At 48.3% G+C, this 21,758-nt stretch overlaps 1 protein-coding gene across 1 annotated transcript; it reads left to right on the plus strand.

The window, feature by feature from the left end:
* Positions 1 to 31: 31 nt before the first annotated feature.
* Positions 32 to 19,255, plus strand: MCM3 (minichromosome maintenance complex component 3). The gene is made up of 17 exons (XM_032796712.2): positions 32 to 127; positions 1,374 to 1,486; positions 3,279 to 3,487; positions 3,820 to 3,950; positions 4,859 to 5,097; positions 5,726 to 5,834; positions 6,995 to 7,148; positions 7,247 to 7,378; positions 8,361 to 8,569; positions 9,235 to 9,409; positions 11,014 to 11,140; positions 11,703 to 11,853; positions 12,612 to 12,752; positions 13,463 to 13,560; positions 14,091 to 14,185; positions 15,194 to 15,269; positions 17,309 to 19,255. Exons 1-17 carry the CDS (start codon positions 47 to 49, stop codon positions 17,505 to 17,507), a joined length of 2,439 nt encoding a protein of 812 aa, XP_032652603.1. The 5' UTR covers positions 32 to 46; the 3' UTR covers positions 17,508 to 19,255.
* Positions 19,256 to 21,758: the final 2,503 nt, after the last annotated feature.

Here is a 21,758-nt window from a genome sequence, read left to right on the forward strand (position 1 = left end):
GAGCGCACGGACCCCCGGGCAGGGCCCGCTCCCCAGCGCAGGCAGCATGGCGGCCCCCCCGGCGGGGCTGGAGGACGCGGAGCTGCGGGAGGCGCAGCGCGACTACCTCGACTTCCTGGACGATGAGGTGGGGCGGAATCCCCGAGCCCCCGGCCCTGCTGCGGGGTGCGGGACCCCCGAGTGTCGCTAGTCCAAGCTGGGCCAATGGCGCCTCTAGCCGCTGCTGGGGAGGCTGCAGAGGGGCTGGAAAGGGAACGCGGGGTGTGGGGGGAGCCGAGGGGAAGGATGCAGAGGGGGTGTGGGGGCTGGAAAGGGAACTCCTAGGGGGAGGGGTGCTGGGAGGGTGGTATGAAGGAAGAGCGAGGAGGGCGGGGTCTGCAGAGAGGATGTGGGAGGGGAGGGGGCGGTATGGAGGAAGGCCGAGGGGTGCTGGCGGGGAGGAGGGTGGCGGCTGCAGAGGGGATGTGGGGGGCAGTGGGCTGGAGGGAGAGGAGGGGGAGGCTGAAGAGGGGATGTGGGGGGGGCCTTAGGGAAGGAGGCGGTATGGAGGAAGGCTGAGGGGTGCTGTGGGGGAGGAGGGTGGTGGCGGCTGCAGTGGGGAGGTGGGGTGCTGGAGGGGGAGGCTGAAGAGGGGATGTGGGGGGGCGCTTAGGGAAGGAGGCGGTACGGAGGAAGGCCGAGAGGTGCTGGGGGAGAGGAGGGCGGGATCTGCATAGAGGATGTGGGAGGGGAGGGGGCAGTATGGTGGAAGGTTGAGGGGTGCTGGGGAAAGAGGAGAGCTGTTCTTGGGTTTCTTGTTTACTTTTCCAGCCCTACAGAGTGAGCTGTGGGGTCTTAGCTCTCCCCCTTTCTAACCCTGGCCTCTATTGGGTTTAGATTCCTGTCTCCCATTACAAGCTGCTCCTATGGCACCATTCCCAACTGGAGGAGACATTCTTGGGCTAGCTCTGATTGAGCCAATGTACTGAAAAAAGATTATAACTCTGGCTGCGGTAGGGTACTAGCCACCCCAAGTATGTGCCTGTGGTCTCAGATGGTACATGCTTTGGATGGTTAGCCTCTCCCATGGCTCACACTGGCATGGCTACACTCTATATTTAGTGAGCCATCTCCATCAGAGCTAGTGTGAGTATGTCTCCATAAGCTGGGAACTGCACCTCCAACTCAAAGTGCAGACATAACCTGGGGTGGAGAGGGGATTGAGAGTGCGTCCTTCTATCTGGCCTTTCCTTGCAACAAAGATAATCTGGTGTCAGTAACAGTTGGGGACATTCCTCGGAGCCACTAAAGATATTGATTTCTCAAATCATAGGGGCTGCATCTCACTGGCTTAGCTTTGTAAAATGGAATCCTTTTCCCATGGTGTATTGCAGGAGGATCAGGGGATTTACCAGAGCAAAGTCCGGGATGTGATCAGTGACAATCAGTATCGTCTGATTGTCAGCATCAATGACCTGCGGCGGAAGAATGAGAAGAGAGCCAACCGGTAAGAGTGGCCTCTGAAGGAACTTGCTAAGAGTGGTTAACAGGATACTTCTCATTCAGCTACTGCACAGCATGCAACCTTCTGAATGTCCTTAAGTTTTGTGATGGCATGAGAGGAAAGCCATTACAGTTGCCCTATTGGCAAACTTTGTAGGCGGGCCAATGGGTTAAGCTATTACTTTCTCTCTAAAGCCCAGTTTGCACTAGAAAAGGTTTATCTATGTACTTATACCAGCAAACCCTACTAATGTAGACGCAGCTTACACTGATATCTAAAGTGCTTTTGCCACTAACCTTATAGCGGGTCCCTGAGCAAAATAAGATGTATCAGCCAAAGCACTTATGCTGGTATTACAGCATTTACAATAGGCCATATTAAAATGCTCCCCCCCCCATTATTTTTTTTCCCGCACGAATAGACTTGCAATGCTGGCAAAAGTTTCTTGTGTGGACCTGGCCTAAAGTTATGTCTTCACTGCCAAAAGGGGGTGGGGGACCGAGTCTTTTTTACAGAAGATTACTACTGTGCATTAACCCTCTTGATGTAAAATCACAGGAGATGAGGCACAGGTAGCTTTTAACATGATGTAGTTAAATAATGTCAACACTATACTCCCCACCAGGGTTTGACCTTGGCTAGCTACATTGTGGTAGAAATTAGAGCCTTATCTCCCGTAGGATTTCATCACAAGAAAGCTAATGTGCTATAAAAATACACCTTTTTTGGGCAATGAAGACAGATGCACCAGATCAGGAGTGGGGCAGCTTGGTGGAAACTTCCTCTGCTGAATCTGATGCCAATGTTGTACCTGTTCTGTCATTGAATGGGGGCCTTAACCAGATGCTGAGCATCAAAATCTTTTCATATCTAGGATACTTACGCAGGTGCCCTCTGGTTGCCCTAACAAATGCAGTCAGGTTTACTGACTTTATATAGTAAAATATATGGACAGTCAGTGGAGTGAAGTGATTCTTCCTTAAGTATTAACTTCTAAAATTAGTAGTAAATGCAGAAGTCTTTAAGATCACTCTGAATTCCTCCTGCCAATCAAAATATAATAAGGCATTTCAATACTCTTGAGGCTTCCCTACCAATATTTATAGAGGCCTCATAGTTAAGGTTGACTTTTTTTTTGTGAGGTTCAGGCCCATGAAATACAAACTCCATTCTGTGCGTATTGGTTGGTTTGATTCTCCAGCTCATATTCTGCTGAGAACATCACATCTGTTACCAGATGGCACTGAAGGATGGAGTCTGTCTAGGCAGAGTCCAGTCTCCTATTCTAAAGGACATTCAATCTGTATGCAGTTCTAAGCCTGGGACTTGCCTTCTCCCCATGTGTGACCCTGTGTGGCATTCTAGCACGTGTGCATTTGTGCTAAGATAACCTGGTCGCTGAGATGTTTGCAGAAAGTGAATATAGGGGATGGGAACACATTCAGAAGCACCCAAGTAATTTAGGAATCTAATGGATTTAGGGCCAGACTTACACAAATATTTCAGCACCTACCTAGTGAGACTTTCAAAAGTGCCTTAGTCATTTTGGTTCCTAAATCCCATAGACTTGCAGTGGGGGTTTGGGGCCTAACCTGGTTAGAACTTCTTGACTAAAGTGAATTCTCATGTGGGTGGTGGGGAAACATCTGTTGGTGATTGCCCAGCTCTGCTATTAATCTGTCAAGGCATTAGGAATTGTCACTGTGTGAAGGAAGGGTCTTCCTGCTGCGGATGTGCTGGCAAGGTCCACTCCTAGCAGCTGAACTGACCAGAGTCCTGCTGTCCTTTGCTCTAGGCTCCTGAGCAATGCCTTTGAGGAGCTGGTCGCCTTTCAGCGCGCCCTGAAGGACTTTGTTGCCTCCATCGATGCCACATACGCTAAGCAGTATGAGGAGTTCTACATCGGGCTCGAGGGCAGCTTTGGATCCAAACATGTGACGCCCCGGACGCTGACATCCTGTTTTTTGGGCTGCATGGTCTGCGTGGAGGGCATTGTGACAAAATGTGAGTATGGGATTGGGGGGCTGAGATGTGCCTTTTGAATGCTCATGTGGGAACGTGGGAGTGATAGCTATCTGTAGACACGGGAAGGGTGGGAAACATCAGGGATGTTTAGGATGATCTAGAGTATAAGTAGGAGTCATGGAGTGAAAGGTAGCTGAGAAGTTTGGGCTTGTTGTCAGGGAATGTGCGCTGAGAGCTGTTACGCTGTGGGATGATCTCCCAGTGGAACAGCTAGAAACCGCATTGCTGGCATCATGGTGAGCAGGAGTAGGCAAAGTCTAAAGGGTTTCTTCCCTCCTAACTTTCCTCCCACCAAACAAATCTAAATGCAGGCTCTCTGGTACGTCCAAAGATCGTTCGCAGCGTCCATTACTGCGCTGCTACCAAGAAGACCATTGAACGTCGATACACGGACATGACGACTCTCGAAGCTTTTCCATCCAGCTCTGTCTACCCCACTAAGGTGAGCAAACGGAGGCAGTGTCAAATGTTCACCAGAGGTCTGGGGTAGGAAATGACTTGCCCAAGGCCATACAGTAGGCCAGGGGCAGAGCTATGTATAGATTCCAGGTCTCCTGAGTCCCAGTCCAGTGGACCTCACTGCAGTTGTCCCATATAGCTATTGGCAGTGAGTTACCTCCCTCTGGCTTCATCTGTGGGGCATGCATGTTGATTAAACCGCGGTAATATACAGGCTTTTCTGTGGCAGAGGTGCTGATGTATTTGGAGCCTCTCCTAGCAGCCAGTCGAATGCTCTCCCAAGAAACAGACATCCGCATCGGCTAACACGGTTTCAGCCTTGAAGGGAGCAGCATAAAGGAGGCAGCTTTTGAATTGTTTTGCAGTCTGTGCTGGATTTGATGGAGTTCAAACCTAGGCTCCTGGTCAGATGGAAGCATCTGTTAGTCAGACTGGATTGAGTGGTCTGTAAGGCAGAGTGATCACTCGGTCTCTGGAGAACATAGTGGGTAATTGGGCTGCTAGTGACCAAATAACACTCTTCTCACCTGGCGGTCTTGCTCATGTAACTGCTCTTGCACAAGTGATCTGTGACTGCCTGTCTGGTGTAGCCAGTAGGCCTCTCCATGACGGCTTAGTCCACGCTAGTGCTTGGGTAGGCTGAAGGGGCTCGCGCTAGGTAGTACAGGCTGAGAGTCTGGGAGCTGGAGAGCCTAAGTGAACCACAAGGTCTCTGTGTCAAGCAGCCTCCATAAAGCAGCCCCTTGCAGCACAGTCCTGTTTCACTGCTACCACAAGGGACACTCCAGCCTCCCTTCCTGCTGCCCTGTTTGGGTGACCCCATCTGCCCCCAGAGACTCCTTTGCCATGCTCCTTTGAATGAGGAGTTTCATTACTATGTCGCTCATCCAGGATGAAGAGAACAATCCTCTGGAGACGGAGTTTGGCCTTTCTGTCTACAAAGACCATCAAACCATCACCATCCAGGAGATGCCTGAGAAGGCCCCAGCTGGTCAGCTGCCTCGCTCTGTGGACATTGTTCTAGATGATGACCTGGTGGACAGGGTGAAGCCTGGGGACCGAATCCAGGTTGTTGGGACTTACCGCTGTCTGCCCGGGAAGAAGGGGGGCTACACATCAGGGACATTCAGGTGAGGGACACAGTATAATCACCCTCCCTTCATATTGCTACTTTCATCCTGAAAGATCCCAGAATGCTCTGTAGCTTTTGTAGGAGGATCACTTCCCATGCCACTGAGATGCAGCCAGCTCTGGGGTGGGATGTAATAGCTGTTGACCAGCAGCACAGTGTTGTAATTAGGCAAGAACTTTGGGTAAAACTTCCTGAATCTCTTGGATGGTCCCATTATCTCTCTAGTGACTGGATGGCCAGGACCAAAAGAATGATAGGGATGTGGTGCTGCAGACACAGATCAAGGGTAATGCAAGTCTTCAGAATGGTTGTATTGCTCAGTTTAATTAAGCAGACACAATGGCATCAGGATACATCTTTTTCTGAGCTTTCCAGGGTCTCCAAGACTCAGCTTGAGGAGTTGACCCTTATGGAAGGACACTGTGGGTGATTGCTATAATCTGTAGGTCCTTGGATGGTTGGGCTGTCTGCAGGGTTTTTGTGTTCTAGACTTAACCATAGATTCTAGTACTGGAAGGGACCTTGAGAGGTCATCGAGTACAGTCCCCTGCCCTCATGGCAGGATCAAATACTGTCTAGACCATATACACTTGGAACATATACTCCAACCTCCCTCTCCTTTCCAGAACCATTTTGATCGCCTGCCATGTGAAGCAGATGAGCAAAGAAGTTCGGCCTCTCTACTCTGCCTCTGATGTAGCGAAGATCAAGAGATTTAGCAAAAGTCGCTCAAAGGTATTAAGCTTTATTTTCAAACACACCCTGTAGAAAATTGTATATTAGAGATGGGATCATAAACACAGTCAGTTAACCCTATCCCCACGGCACAAGGCAGGATTGCTCTGAATGTTTTCTAGTGTTTTGTCCAGCTTTATATGGCTCTAAAGATATCGCTTTCCCCACTTATCCTGTGCGGGGATTGGGGGAGGTTCTTTTTCGGTTGTCCCAGTATCATTGTATCATTTACTTAGTTTCTTCTCATCACTTAGGCCCAGCATAAACAATTCCCTTGCTTCATGCTGATGCTCTTCTGATACTAGCTCAACGTTCATCTGATCAGACATCTCTCTTTTCCATGCACTGATCAAACTGGAATCCAGTCATGTCTGCTCTTCGCAGAAGTCTTAGGTTTTCTCACTCTCAGACCCTCTCCTTCTCCTTAGCTGATCAAAGCTTGAGCATTGCCAAGACCCAAAGGAGACAAAGTCAAATCCTACACTTACCTGTGAGAGAAACAAATCAGCCCTAATCCATACCCATCCTCCCTTACTGCAGTAACTGCAGGTCTTTTCTTAACCGGAGTGTGCCCTCAGACTGACCACCTGTTCAGAACCATGTCCTGGAGAGATTTCCCAGCCTGCCTTGCTCTTAAAGGGATCACTGCTTTACCATGAGGGGGAGAACTTGAGAAATGGGCAGGAATGTTAAAGGAAGCTCAGAATCTTTTTCGCTTGTAAATAACATTGATGTACGGTCTGGCCCAATATTAACAAAAAAGAAAAAAACCCTCCTTGTTTTGTCTGAGGTGCACCCAGGTTAAAATCACACTGTAAAAATTCTTTCCCTTAAGTCACTGCTGAAGGGATTTAAAACACCCTTTTTAAACTCTTTCTGTTTACCTTTTTTCTCAGCTGGTTGAGGTATAGTGGAAGAGTTGAATCTGTTTCTTTCTAGTTCTGGCGTCGTCCCGTGCTGTTGGGGACTCCTATCCGGCAGGGGAATGTACCTGACCTGTAACAGTTGCCAGGGAAAGCCCCTTCCTTTCCTGTTGATTTTAAGCCCATGCATTAGATTAGCAAAGTCCGAACTACCTGATCATATCCCTTTAAGGGGAAGCCATTCTTGTTGGTTGGTTGGATTTTTTTATGTGATGCCCCTCATTTCCTCTGCATTAGGATGTCTTTGACCAGCTGTCGAGGTCTCTGGCCCCCAGTATCCACGGGCATGAGTATATCAAGAAGGCGATTCTCTGCATGCTGCTCGGAGGGGTGGAGAAGGTCCTGGAGAATGGGAGCCGCATCCGAGGAGACATCAACATCCTGCTGATAGGTAGGGCGGAGAGGAGTGGCATTGGGATGCTATGATGAAGGGAGGGCAAAGCCTGTGTAGTGGGACACTTCGTAATCGCTCGGGCTTGTTCCTTCCAGGAGACCCTTCAGTTGCCAAGTCTCAGTTGTTGCGTTACGTGCTCTCCACAGCCCCCCGGGCCATCCCGACCACCGGCAGGGGCTCCTCCGGGGTTGGTCTGACTGCTGCCGTCACCACAGACCAAGAAACCGGTAAGGTTATTTTGAAGCGCTCTGCTGGCAGAGGATGCTGGGAGGAATGAAGTAAAGAGAATGGCTCTGTAAGATGTGAGGCTGTTGTAACATCTGTCAACCATCACAGAACCATTAGTTGCTCTTGCTGGAAGCTTTTACGTGATGAGAACTTCTCCGATACCAGAGCATATTGGTGGATGTCTGCTGGGTTGCAGCTTCTTGCATCTTCTCATGCTGCCTGTCTCTGAGCAGCACCTGCCCGGGGAAGCTGGGTAGATGGCTCTCAGCTCTCCCATATCCTGTGTGGGATCCCAGCAGGAGCTGGTTGTGCCATGTCCCTAAATCACTGCCCAGATATTCTTGGTCTTCCTGTTGCTGGAAATACCTGTGAGAGAACTAATGGTACTTAAAAAGAACAGGAGTACTTGTCTCTAAGGTGCCAGTAACAAATTTATTTGAGTATCAGAGGGGTAACCGTGTTAGTCTGGATCTATAAAAGCAGATGCATCTGACGAAGTGGGTATTCACCCACAAAAGCTCATGCTCCAAAAGGTCTGTTAGTCTATAAGGTGCCACAGGATTCTCTGCTGCTTTTACAAATTCATTTGAGTATAAGCTTTCGTGGGCTACAGCCCACTTCATCAGATGCATAGAATAGAACATATAGTAAGGAGATATACACATACATAGTTCTTTGAATAGGATCTGGTTACTTTCAACTCAAGGTACCATCCCATGCCCTTGTCCTGCCATCCCTGTCTATCTTAAAGATCCATCTCACTTGACTTTCTCTGCATTATCCCCACCACTCTCCTTTCTGCTGTAGAGAGCTGTCTCTGAAGCCAGGATTTCACGTACTCCTTAGGCACCTGAGTTTTGGGGATTTGAACCTCAGATGCCGCGGACCTGCCAGATCTCTGTGAATTTCAGAGGGAAGGGGAGGGCTTGGGGATGATGGCCGGTACATAACCCTGGACTTCTCCCCACTCCACCCCCCAAGGTGAACGTCGCTTGGAAGCGGGAGCCATGGTCTTGGCTGACCGTGGCGTGGTCTGTATTGATGAGTTTGACAAGATGTCTGACATCGACCGCACGGCCATCCATGAGGTGATGGAGCAGGGCCGTGTGACCATTGCCAAGGCAGGCATCCATGCCAGGCTCAATGCCCGCTGCAGCGTGCTGGCTGCAGCCAATCCTGTCTATGGCAGGGTGAGTTGGGGTGAGCGCTGGGGGTCGGGGGCTCTCTCAGATCAGCTCTTCTCATAGTAGCTACTGAGACCTGGAGGTGACCCAAACCACCTTCCAGGAGAGGATCATCTGATCTCTTGAGGGGTGAGCAAGAGGCCCTGATGGAAATTCTGGATGGTAAAAACCCTTCATCCAAATAACAGGGTTCTGTATAGATCTCTGTGCAGCTGTGGATGCCAAAAGCATATCCTAATGTCCACGCTGGGCCCAGAGTCTGCCTTCACGTCCTTTGCACCCCATTTTGAAATCAATGAGCTGGAGACTCAACGTGGCCTCTAGCCTGTTCTTTGGAGTTCAGCCCAAGAGCTGTTAAACTGAGCAATTAAAGCAACATGTGGTTTTCGGCTCTGATCTGGAAAGCGCCTGTCTTGGTGTCGACTCTGGGGGAGGCAAAGTGTAAAATGTACCAGTTCCCTTTGTAAACGGGCCAACGATGCATGGTGGGGCGGGACGATGCTGCGGCATTTGGTTTCCAGGGGCAGCATTCAGACCAGGATGGTGTGTTAGCACCTTTGTTCTCAAATCCTGTGACTGGAGGGTTCTCCCAGCCCTTCGAAAAGCCACCATGTCCCCGCGCTTCTGATAGTTTCAGGGTCTCCTGTAAGTCATCTCCCTGCTCTTTGCAGTACGATCAGTACAAAACTCCCATGGAGAACATTGGCCTTCAAGACTCCTTGCTGTCCCGATTCGATCTGCTCTTCATCGTCTTGGATCAGATGGACCCAGAGCATGACAGGGAGATCTCGGACCACGTCCTGCGAATGCACCGGTACCGAGGACCCGGCGAGCAGGATGGTGATGGTGAGTTCAGTCTTCTCTCTTTCATCCTGACTCCCCAATCCATTGTGAAAACATCTGCTCAATGTGCAGTGGCAGTCAGAAAAGCTACCAGTATTACAAATCATTAGGAAAGGGATAGATAATAAGAATGATAATGCCAATATATAAATCCGTGGTATGCCCACGCCTTGAATACTGTGTGCAGTTGTGCTCACCCCAGCTCATAAAAGATGTATTAGAATTGGAGAAGGTACAGAGAGAGGCAGCAAAAATGATGAGGGGTATGGAACAGTTTTCATATGAGGAGAGGTTAAGAAGACTGGGATTTTTCAGCTTAGAAAAGAGACAGCTAAGGGGGGATATGACAGAGGTGTACAAAATCATGACTGATGTGGAGAAAATGACACATCACATAACACAGGAACCAATGGTCATCTAATAAAATTATTAGGCTGCAGGTTTAAAACAAACATAAGGAAGTATTTTTTTCACACAACGCGCAGTCAGCCTGCAGAACTCATTGCCAGGGGATGTTGTAAAGGCCAAAAGTATAACTGGGCTCAAAAGAGTTGGATATGTTCATGGAGGATAAGTCCATCCCTAGCTATTAGCCAGGAAGGTCAGGAATGCAACCTCATGCTGAGTGTCCCTAGTCCTCTGACTGCCAGAAGCAGGGACTTGACAACGGGGGATGGATCACTTGATAACTGCCCTGTTCTGTTCATTCCCTGTGAAGCGTCTGGCATTGGCCACTGTTGGAAGACAGGATACTGGGCTAGATGGACCTTTGGTCTGACCCAGTCCTACTGACAGTGTTTCTTCTCCCTTGCCCAAGACCTTGGGATTCTTCCTCCCCATCTCACCCACAAATTTCTCCAGGCTTCATGTTGCACCAGCCATGTGGGGACCCATAGTCGGTCGTCGGAAGCTTCTCTTCATTCCTTTGCCTTGAGGGGCTGGATTCTGATCTCCCACATTGCAGTGCATTGACCATTAAGCAGTCTAGCTCTCGTCCTCCAGTAACTTGCTGCATGCCTGGTTATCTGAACAGTCATGGCAAGTGTGATGGAAGAGAGCCAGCAGTAGAATAAACAGCAGGCTGAGCTACCAGGAATGGCTGAGGTGTTTGACTCAGGCAGAGCCATACTAATCTCAAGGGCTTTCCCGCATTCTTGTGTGTCTTGTTGATTTGGTGACAGGGTGAGCTCAGCTGAGTGATGCACACAACTCCTGGGGGCTTCCCCTTTCCCAGAGTCTTAAATGAGAGGAAAATCCTATTAGATCTAGTCCGTCCCTGGGGTAGGACCAGTGGAAGACTCTTGCCTGCAGCACATTCTCCACTGGCTTGTCCTGTCCAGTTGGGCATTTCCTCCACTCCCCCCGGAAGATACTCACATCTCACAGGAAATGAGCTTTCCCTGATATTTGGCCTACAGTTTCCTTTGTTCAGTCGCATCGCATTTTGCCTAGTTACGCACACCCTGTTACCACCCTCTTGCCTTGGTGCCAGCCAGCTGTAGAGGTTTGTGTAGTGATATCTGTGGCTTAGCCAAGCTATGTACTAGCCTCTCAATGGTTCGGGCCTGGGTGATATGTAAATGCTGCTCTCTTAATGTGTCTCCCAGCCATGCCCCTGGGCAGCGCAATAGAGATCCTGGCTACGGATGATCCTAATGTGGTGCAGGAGGAGGACCAGGAGCTACAAGTGTATGAGAAACACGACAATCTTCTGCATGGCCCCAAGAGGCACAAGTGAGTGTCTCCCTGTCTTCCCCATCCCTGTAGTGATTTGGTTGTGAGCAGGCTGCCATGTTGCTCTCAATGCAGCGGGCTGAGCCTCGGGCCTGCCGCTCTGCTCCTGGTTTTTATCTTCGAGGAGGTTCATGGTACGACTGGTTGTAAACTGCTGGGGATTCAGCACGACCGTCTAAGCTCCTTTGTGGGCTTGCCAAGGAAGTGGGAGAAACGTCACTTGCAGCAGTAGTACCTTGCCTTTATATAGTGCTGTTTGTAAGGAAGGATCCCTGGAAGGTTCACTAGCCCACTACTGATGGGTGTCCAGCCCTGGGGTGGAATATGGCAGCCGTTTTGCCCCTGGCTCATACCACAAGTCTGTAAGAGAATCATGGAGAACATTGTATGTGGCTGAGCATCCCATGCATGTGTACGTTCCACATACAGCCTGGAGTGTTCCTGTTCTTTGTGTGTTGCTCGTATTGGTGGGGGGCTTCCTTTTGGAAGGGAGTGGCACGGTAAAAATGGAGTCTCTGGTCCCGTTCCATAACTTGTGTACCTGTCTGTGTGTGTCTGCCAGAGAGAAGATAGTTAGCATGGAGTTCATGAGAAAATACATCCACGTGGCCAAGATCATCAAGCCGGTGTTGACCCAAGAGTCAGCGAATTACATAGCGGAGGAGTACTCCCGCCTTCGCAGCCAGGACCAGATGAGCTCTGATATCGCCAGGGTGAGCAAATCTTTCCGGAGTTGGGGAGGCAGGAGCAGACAAGGAAAGAGACCAGAATGGGTCAACTCCATCCTTTTCCCATTGGCCAAGGAAACAGAGTCACACATCCAGACCTGAGATGTTCTCTCTGTGAGACGACTACTGGGGGGGTAATGCTCCAGAGAGGTGAACTCCTCTCATTCTCCCAGGCTTTTGCTAATAATTCTTCGGGGGAGACATGTTGGTCTATTTCCCGTGCCCCAAGGTTGGCTTTCAAGCAGTGTCTCTTCCCTTGAATTGCAGTCTGGAGCCTGCTAGTGGCTTCCAGAGCAGCACATTTCCAATGCTGATCCTCTGAGATGGGGGTGAGGGGGGGGAAATCAGGATGCACTTAGTTTTACATGGTCCTTTCTCCAAAGACACATGTTGAGCCTCAGGCAAAGGCTCACTGTGGCCTAGTACACTGGGATGCTATGGATCACGTGAGGCTGTAGCCCACAGCATACTATATACATACTATTCCTGTTCCATGACTGGCACAGCCCCTGAACTCTTTGAGAGGTGTGTCTTCCATAGGCTTCCTTTGCGTCCTAAGACACATGTAGAGTACAGCAAAGATGCACGTGACCCAGGCTTTAGGGGTGTGACCTTGCTTGATCTGTGCTGGGACTCTGCGTGCAGCTATCCAGCATGGGCCATAATAAATGTGTGGGTATTGCCGCAACATGGAGCCGTTGTCTGACCCCTCAATCACTGGACTGTCTTCTCTCCCCTCCCAGACCTCCCCTGTCACGGCCCGAACGCTGGAGACGCTGATCAGGCTTTCCACGGCCCATGCAAAGGGCCGGATGAACAAAACAATCGACCTGCAGGACGCGGAAGCTGCCGTAGAGCTGGTGCAGTTCGCCTACTTCAAAAAGGTGAGCGTATAGCCAGGGTGCTTGTGAGTAGTGGGAACCATCCAGGGCTCCTGGTGCCAAAGGGTTAAATTAAAGGGGCAAAAAACCCCTGTTGGAACTTCCAGGATCTGGCTTTTCTTTGTGTGGGTCTCAGCTGTGGAGCTGACTGTTGCTAGAGTCCAGGCTGAGTGCTGGGGCTTAGCAGCCGTTGCACAGGGTAGAAGACTCTCTGCTGCGAGCCACCTTCCAAGACACTAGCTGCGATGGGCTCCTCACTGTGTGATCTAAGAAGCAAGCAACTGCTTGCTCTTGGCGGTCTTAGTCTGGGAGGGATTTGGAGCTTTCCTCTTTTTCGTGGCAAGTTGACTCAATCCTGCGTCATGGTGCTTGGAGGCTGCAGCAAGAGGTTCCATAGAAGTAAGTATTGTAGTAATTTTGGAATTACAGGACTCCTGGGTTCTGTTTCCGGTTATGCTGCTAACTGTGGGCAGGTGACTCCACTTCTGTGCACGTTTCTCTGTGTGAAATGGGCATGATAGGCTACATCTCGGGGTGCTGAGGCTTAATTAAGGTACACAACACTCCGAGAGCTCCACTGCTACATAAAATACCTTCTGTTCCCAGACCACTGCTGTGACTTCTCTGTTGGAGACTCAGCATGTATCAAATGCCTGAGGGGTTGATTTTCCTGTTAATCTGCTTGGCTTGGGTGGTTTGGCTCCCTTTTGCAGGTGCTGGAGAAGGAAAAAAAACGCAAGAAGCAGGCGGAGGATGAAACAGAGACTGAAGAGGAAGAGGAACCAGAGGGTGGCGAGAGAAGGAAAAAGAGGTGTGTTGGGGGGAAAAGGGGGGCTGGAGATGCACGTTGGGAGGGAGCACTAGCTGGGACTGGTGAAACCAACTGGGTGGGAGAGACTGAAATTGACCAGCCGTATCTGTGTGCAGAAACAACCCCAGGAATGGATTTTCTTGGAGAGGCCTGACTGTATTTAACAAAGCTGAATCCCTAGAGGCTGTTGGCTAGAGGGTATTTCACCAGATGTCTTGGAACCTCTGTCTAGGACTTGGGGGTACAGGGGAAAGCTTTAGAGAAGGTCATGTCTTTTGCGGGTGGAAATCTGAATCTTCTTATAAACTTCCAAATGATTTGGCCAGCCTCAGGGCTGCTCCTCCTTTGTTACCAGAACCAGCTCAGGTGTCTTCAGTGTTTGAAGAGAAGCACTGAGTTCACCTGCAATTTGCAGGCGGCCCAGCTGTATCCCCACCCAGTAGTTAGAGGTGTGAAGTGCCTCCCCTGTGGTATTGGAGGCTGTTGCCTAGAGTGGTGAGGAGTGGCAGTAACCTTCTGTTGCCCTGCAGGAGGAAGAAGTCGCGCCCTGGGGATCAGGATGCCAAGGAGGGGGAGTCTTATGATCCCTATGACTTCAGTGACAGAGAAGAGGAAATGCCAGAAGGTGAGTGCCTTTCTTTCCCTCTCCTGTGTGCATAAGGGGGGCTGTATGATGCTGTCTCCTGCCTGATGACGATGGAGAAGGGCACTGGTGCAGGACTTGGGTATGCTGTGGAAGAGTCCCCTGTATGGCATGTTGCATTTCAGGCTGCCTGCTGAAACAGCTTTCTGGGCAACAAATGAACTGAGCTGCTCTCAGACACTGGAAGGTGGTCATTTCCAATCCCTGAGGCCAGTGCAGGATTGTTCCCTATAGACTCTGTCCAGTTGTAGAAGCCCACTTTTTTCAACCACTTTGCTTGGGAGACTGGTTCAGAATATAGCAGCCCTTGCTGTTAGTAGAAGTTTACCGTTGTCATTACATGTTGATGTTGCACTCTAAATGCACGTGGCGCTTTACAAGAGCCCACTTTCAAGTGGCTGTTATTTTTAGGCACTGTCCAACCATGGATGAAGACCCTGCTCCCATCCCAAAGAGTGTGCATAGGGCAGGTCTTCCTGGGAGGGAGATCTCTTGGGCTGTGGAGCAGTTTCTTGGCCATTATGGGCACCTGAGTGCTAGAGACCTCTGAAATCCAAACTGAGTACCAGGGTGGTATGCCGTAGGGAGCAATGCTGTATCATCGTCATGTTCCCATTTCCCCAAACGTCTGAACGTAACCACTACGAAATCAGATACAGCTATGGATATCATCAGTACATACCAATGGCATTATTCCTTGCATGGATTTTGTGAGAGAGTGAATATTAATTATTATGGTAGCATCCCAGGGCCCCATTCAGGGTCCCGTTGTGCTAGACACTGAATTAACAGCAAGGCTAATTAGCCACTGTAAAACTACATGGAAGGAATAATTTCCTTGCTCTGGAAAGAAGTTAGCAACAAGATGCTGTACAGATCCAGGCTAAAAGATGGTAGCAATCTCCTGCCTGCTGCAGCACATGCAGGCCTTGGAGGGGTGACGTGTAGCTCTTAGTTGCCAGCTGTCTCATCTTTACTCTCTGCTTCCAGTCCAGGCACATACCCCAAAGACCCCTGAACCTGCGGAGACTGGAGGGAGCAAAAAGACCGAGTTGGCTGACTCAAGGTGAGTGGTGGGCTAAAGACGCCATGGGGAGTTAGGTCATTGGATCTCAAAGGGGTCAACTCTGTGGCTTAGCATCAAATAAATTCTTATCCAGGAACAAAGATGGAAATCCTGGGGGATTCACCACTCTTCCTTTAATAAAATACTGAGCCAGCTTGACAGCACTGGAGGCTGATGGTCACAAAACAAGTGCAGCCCAATCAGGGGCAGTGTGAGTTGACCCACCCTGTGTGGCTTCTCTCCCTGCTTGGGGAAAACGAGGGGTAGTCCAGACCTTCCCCTTCCTGCTGAGTGTGTATAGAAAGGCTGCCTTTGATGCAGATACTTAACTAGCCCCCTGACTTGCTTCAGATAGGCATCTGGATGGTAGCAACTCCTGGTCATTACTGGCTTGGGTGGATTTGAGCCAGCCACTTGTAGGTAGCAGGTTCTTTGCCCTGCTAGCAATATATTGAGTCTTTCTTGTGGGGTGGGTGGGTGGGGTTGGGGCTTACATTGCAGACAGAAATTAGGGTAATGTACTCCATCTTCATGGGATTTAACTCCAGCTGGGGCAGCTGGCTGGGTTTTGGAAGACTTCCATTCCTCAGAGTAAGAGAATAAGGAGACCACCTCTGGACTTGCAGGTCGCACCTGAGCCTGCAGTTCCACGTGCCAGGGAAACGTGTGCGCTCCAGTGGTATCTTACACTCAGATGCACCAGAGCGCAGTGATTTTTCTGGGCACTGAGTCTGCCTGAGGTGGAAGTTAATTACTATATTATGCATCCATAGCCCCATCTTGGCTTAAATCCCCTTAAGCCTTATAAACTCAGCAGGGTTGGGCTAGAGTGGTATTTGAATGGGAAACCTCTGGTGAATTCCCAGGAAGTGGTATGAGTGACCCAGTTAGCACCTCTGATTAATTGCCAAGCCCTTGCCCCACATGGTGCTAAGCGGGGGGACTGTGTTGTTTGAGGTGCTTGCTGTCACTTAGGGGAGATGTAAGGTATGGTCAGGGCTTCTGGTCACATGGCACTCTGTGACAGTTCTGTGTCTGTAACACCTGTGTTCTCAGGTCTCCAGCCATCCCGTGTCTCTGGGCAGGGTCCCACTCCCTTCTAACTGGTGGTTGTAAGGCGGCCCAGCTCCTTTCCTTACACTGTAATACCTCCAACCAGCCAGTCTACCTTAAGGCCAGCACCTGGGCTTTGCATTGTCGCCAAAGACCGTTACAGGTCGCTACACAGCTCTTCCAAAACAAAGTACTTTTATTCTCTGAGTAAAAGCATTACGGAGAAAACGTTTCGAATCACAGGTTGTACGTGCTTACTAAACCTGTCAGAATTCGCCTGTCTCCCACATGGAGCGTCTGATAGGCCAACGTCCTTTCCAACCCTTCCATGAGAGTTGTCGCTGTCTGTTTGTTGAAGCCTTGGGTCTGTTCATTCTTTCTTGCTTGGGGCTCTGGCAAACCACCCCAGAAGAGGGTCCTTCTCCCTGGAAGTTTTACAGTCTTAGTGACTTGCCTTAATCACCCCACTGTTTTTAGTTCTTGGTGGAGCTGTAGTGACCTTTCCCCCATGGAGTAGAACACAATCCTGCGTAAACCATTCGTACATATAATATGGCATGGGGTTGCAATAGGTGTCACAAGAGTTAGGGGACTTTAACCCCTGTAAACTGACCAGATTCTGAATTGGGTAAAATACCACCTGCAGATCAGTTGGAGTATTATTTGCTTCCTGTCCTGAACAGCATTTCCGGGTCAGGTGCAGGAATTCTATCTAGTTTGTAGAGCACTTTGGAATCCTGCTGCTTGGAAGACTCTCTGTCAGATAGTAGTTACCATTGACCCTGACTCACATGGCTGGCAGGTAAGGCACTAAGGTGATAAGCCCCCTTAAAAATTCCCAAGATAGGTTGCAAGTGCCAGAGTTCTCAATCTTTTGGTCTTGTGCTGGGAGCTGAGATTTTCTCTAGGGAAGAACTAAGTCTGGGAATGAAGAATGTTTTGAGTCTAGCTTCTGGTTCTAATTGCCTTTCCTCCTGCTTGGCTAGGCTGAAAGCTTTCAAGACTGGCCTCCTGGAGGTGTTCAGAGCTGCCCATGCACAGTCTGTGGGTCTGAAGAGCCTGATGGAGTCCATCAACCGGGACAACCCTGACCCCTTCTCAGCAGCTGAAGTCAAGGTGGCATTGGAGCGCATGCAAGATGATAACCAGATCATGATGTCTGATGACATTATCTTCTTAATCTGAGCTTCGGGGTGGGAGATGCTAAATTCTCATGAATTGGTGTTGGAAACTCATCTCTGAGTCCTCAGACCCATCCTGAATGCTTTACTTGGCAGAACTGAACTTTCTGCCACTTGTAGCCCAAGCTGGAACTGGCGAACTCTGCAGCTGTAGCTCTGTACTGCCTCATGGAGCTTGAGAAGGAATAAAGAAGCTGGTTCTTGAAGGCCTGGGGATCCAAAGTCTGTTTGGGTTAGTTTGATTCCAAAACCATTGGAATGTTTTTGTTTTTATGAGTAGCAAAAAGCCCTGCGTACAAATTACTTGTCTTCTAAATGTGCTTTAGGTGAGTCTCAGCAGTATGCATCTGCTAATGAGCTTCATTCAGGACACAATAGTTGAGATTGAGTTGAGATTTTTATCTCCGTCTGGAGAGTTCAGGATACAAGTTCTTGCTATACACTTTCACATGGCACAGATTTCTCATTCCGAAGTGGGGTGTCCTTTTAAACCCCACTTCCATTTTTTAAGTGTCTGCCTAAAGTGTTACTTTTACTTTTTACAGTGGTAATGCACAAATTCACCATTTGGTGGCAACAGTTTTATAAATTTTCATACTTCAAAGTTTTTAAATGGGATATTAATATGCACTCAGGAAAATGACCGTCAAAATGACATTGGATTCCATAATTTCTAGTGATTCGAGACCAAAATCTACTCAGTTTACGAGTCAAGATAATTTGTCCTTTTCCCTGAATAGTTGTGCTGCAAACTCAACCTGAGCTGTGATATTTGGACCATTTTGAACAATGATTCTGCAATTGGATCTTAATTGACACTCCCAGGAGCAGGCAGATTTGACTTGGCAGGTGTGATTCAAAGGCTCTTCCTGCTGTGCATATGTTAGACTTGGTAGTAGGTGAGAGAAGCCAAGGATGAGTTAATCTCACAGTCCTATCTGGAATTTCAAAGCCAGATTGCTGACAGGGTTTGGAAAGGTTACCATGTTGGTAACATGTTTCAATACCAGGGTTCTACATATCAAGGCATTTAAGGCTGCAGAGGTTCTAAGGGATACATGTGGTTCCAGATCTGCCCAGAGTTCTCAACCATGTCAGTAACAGTTCTGTCTTTAGAATGAGCAGAACAAGACATATGATACATTGAAAGCTATTCCAATAGTGGAAACAATGTAAAGGCTCCCTAAATTGTTTAAGGTGCTTTTGAGCCTAGGTCCCATTAATTTTCAAAGGGATTTATGCACCAAGTCCCACTGAAAATTAACAGGATTCAGGCACTTAAGAAAACTTGACCCAGCGACTCCATAAGCACTGTCAGCTTAATTAGTACTTACTATCACTGCTCTCCAGCGGCAAGCAGAGGAGGACGTAAAGTGTTCCTAACGCCTTTTTGGCCAGTGATTTGTAAGACTGAAGATTTGAGCTTCTGCATTATACGGTGTAATAGGTGTATACACAAAGAGATGATTATCTATTCATAGAAAGCTCCAAAACCATACACCCAGAGTTATGTTTCAGCTGACTTGTGTACAATGGAACCTGTCCTAGCAGTGTTGGTGCAAGGTCTATCAGAACTGTATTACTAACTCTCTGTAAAGGGTTCTCAGCAGGAGTGGCTTTTGAAAGTGGTCCTTGCTATTTCACTCTCTGTACAGCTAATACTGCTTTTTCCTTTGTGTAACTGTTGTCTCAGTCTTGTGTTCAGTGAGGGGATGCTCCAATACTTAGTCAAATAATAAAATGTCAAGGTCATGTCTCTCCAGTGGTGTGCTTTATGTTGCGGATGTTCTGTGGCATGGAACTCTGCTCATCAGAGGGCATGTAACTTGGCTGTGTTTAGAAACTCTGCACACATGGACAGATCCTTTTCTTGAGGGGTGGCTTAGAAAGTGGTGCTTCCTGGGCTTTCAAAGCAGATGTGCTTGCAGCAGGGCTTGTCAGCTTTTGCACTGATGCCAATGAGATCAGCAACTATTCAGTGTTTTGGGATGGGTGTATTTTAGGCACTGTGTCTAACTACAAATAACTGTTGAGACAGCTTTACTTAGAGAGTTCCTCTAGGCTCAAAAGTGTTACTCTGTCTAATCCCTTTTGAAAGCTGACTAACAAAACACTACATATGGCGTTTGGTACATGAATGACACTATTATGCCTTATGGAAGTAGTAGTTCAGTTGTTCTCTGTGGGCCAGATTCAGTCACCCTTATGTTAGCTAGTACCTTTAGTTCGTATTTATTTAGATTTAAACAATAGGTTAAAATAAAGCCTACAGAAAAAGCTCTAGGCTCCTGACACAGCAAATATATTGGTAACAAACAGCGAGCTAGCAGCATTACTCTACCGTAAACAGTAACAAAATCAGACCAAACAGCTGGGCCAAGGGGAAAGCCTGTTTGCCGGGATCTTTACCATTAACTTCAGTGAGGCCAGGATTTCACCCAGGGGGTGGAGCTGACCAAGTACTATGTTCAAATTCATTCAGATTCCAAATGACTGTTCTGTTTGTGCTCCTGGATTGGGCAAATGAGTACTAGGACCATTGTCATGTTTTGGGGTGCATCCAAACTGGTGGAGTTATGTCACCTCTTACCCTCTACCACATAAGTGCCTTAAAACTTTGCTACACTAGCTCTCCGCTTGGGATGTCTGCAGTCAGCAACAAGCATGCATTTTATGTCTTTGTTGGGCAGCCCTGCTCTCACACTTTGGATCCAGGAGGCTGCCTGCAATACCACAGACTTCCACTGGTCTCCACCAGACCTTGGTTAACAACTTGGCAAGATGACCCCAAAGCACGCACCATCCTGAATTTTCCCAGAACTCCTGTGTTCTATACTGTCCAGCTCCTGGACCATTCAGAGAGAGATTCAGGTTTATTTGTTCCTTGAAAGAGAGAGAAGCACATCACAGCTTATTAATGTAAATGGGAGAAACACCCTTTCCCTGAGTTGGTTTATTGTAAAAATAAACTTATTAAGAAAAGGACATAGGTTAAGTGGTGCCAAGTACAAGAAATAAAAGTAGAGATGGTTACAAACAAATAAAAGTGAAAATGCTATCTAAAAATCTAAACCTTAAATCTAGCAATCTACAGGCTTTATTCAACATTTCTTACCAATCTTTCTTCTTTCCAGCTATGGATAACTTTGCTTCAGTCAGGACTTTCCACAGAAGTACAAGCTGTTGGCTTCTCTTGTTTTTCTAAGATCTTGCCAAAGTAGGTTCTCCCCTTATATTCAGTTCTCAGAGACTTCAACCCCTCCTTGGCTGAAGGACACATCTTTCTCAACTTGCATGAGGTGTGGCCCATTGTCTGTCCAGTGATGGATGCCAAGATGGCTTCTCCTCTCCCCTTATCTCTTGCCAAGCTCACTGGTTCGTCCCCAGCTCAGGATGACCTCATGCTGTTCTTCCTTTCCTATGAGCCTCACATCTCCCTGGTGATTTCTATGTAAATGAGTCTTCCATTGCTTTTGATCACACCTGCCTTATTTTCATTGCCAACAGGTAGGTAGCTGCCTTCCCTCCTGTCTGAGAGGGAAGCTGTTTCTCCCTGTGTTTGATCAGACTTGAAAGCATAATATCAAGTATCTATATTTCCTCAGTGTTAACACACATTTCACAGTGATATTAATCACCAGTGTCATTAGCTTTAAAAGATCTTACTTGATACACTTTTAAATACAGTAGTATTATATAGTCATTTGATTTAATTATTTATCTTTGAGGTTCAGACCCCCTGTCATTATAGTCCAGAAAACCTTTGCAAAGTATTCTTTGAAAAGTAAAACCCAGACCAAGGCTATTGCTACAATACACCTTATATCGGCAGAACCTGTGTCTCAGCAGGGACATGAATAAACCACACTCCTGAGCAACGTTAAGTTACACTGACATTGCGCTGTCCACACCAGCGCTTATGTTGATGGGAGCGCTTCTGCCGCTGATGTAGCTTCTGCCGCTTGCAGAGGTGATTTCATTATGCCGCCAGGAGAGCTCTCTCCCGTCAGCATAGAGCATCTTCACCAGACACCCTGCAGCAGTGCTGAAGATGTAAACGTGCCCCAAGTTTCTCTGTCCTGCTGGGGTATAGACACCGGGCTCTCTCTTCCCCTACTTGTTAGCTTTGCTTACCTGATAAGTAAATGGACTTTCATTGTCTCTGCTTGAAGACTGGGTTGGTCAGAAAAGCAACTACACATTCTGTTGTCTATGGCAGATGGCACTGCTTGCCAAAAACATTTTTAGAATATAC

The sequence above is a fragment of the Chelonoidis abingdonii genome, chromosome 3 (assembly GCF_003597395.2).
Source record: "Chelonoidis abingdonii isolate Lonesome George chromosome 3, CheloAbing_2.0, whole genome shotgun sequence".
Classification (NCBI taxonomy): Eukaryota; Metazoa; Chordata; order Testudines; family Testudinidae; genus Chelonoidis; species Chelonoidis abingdonii.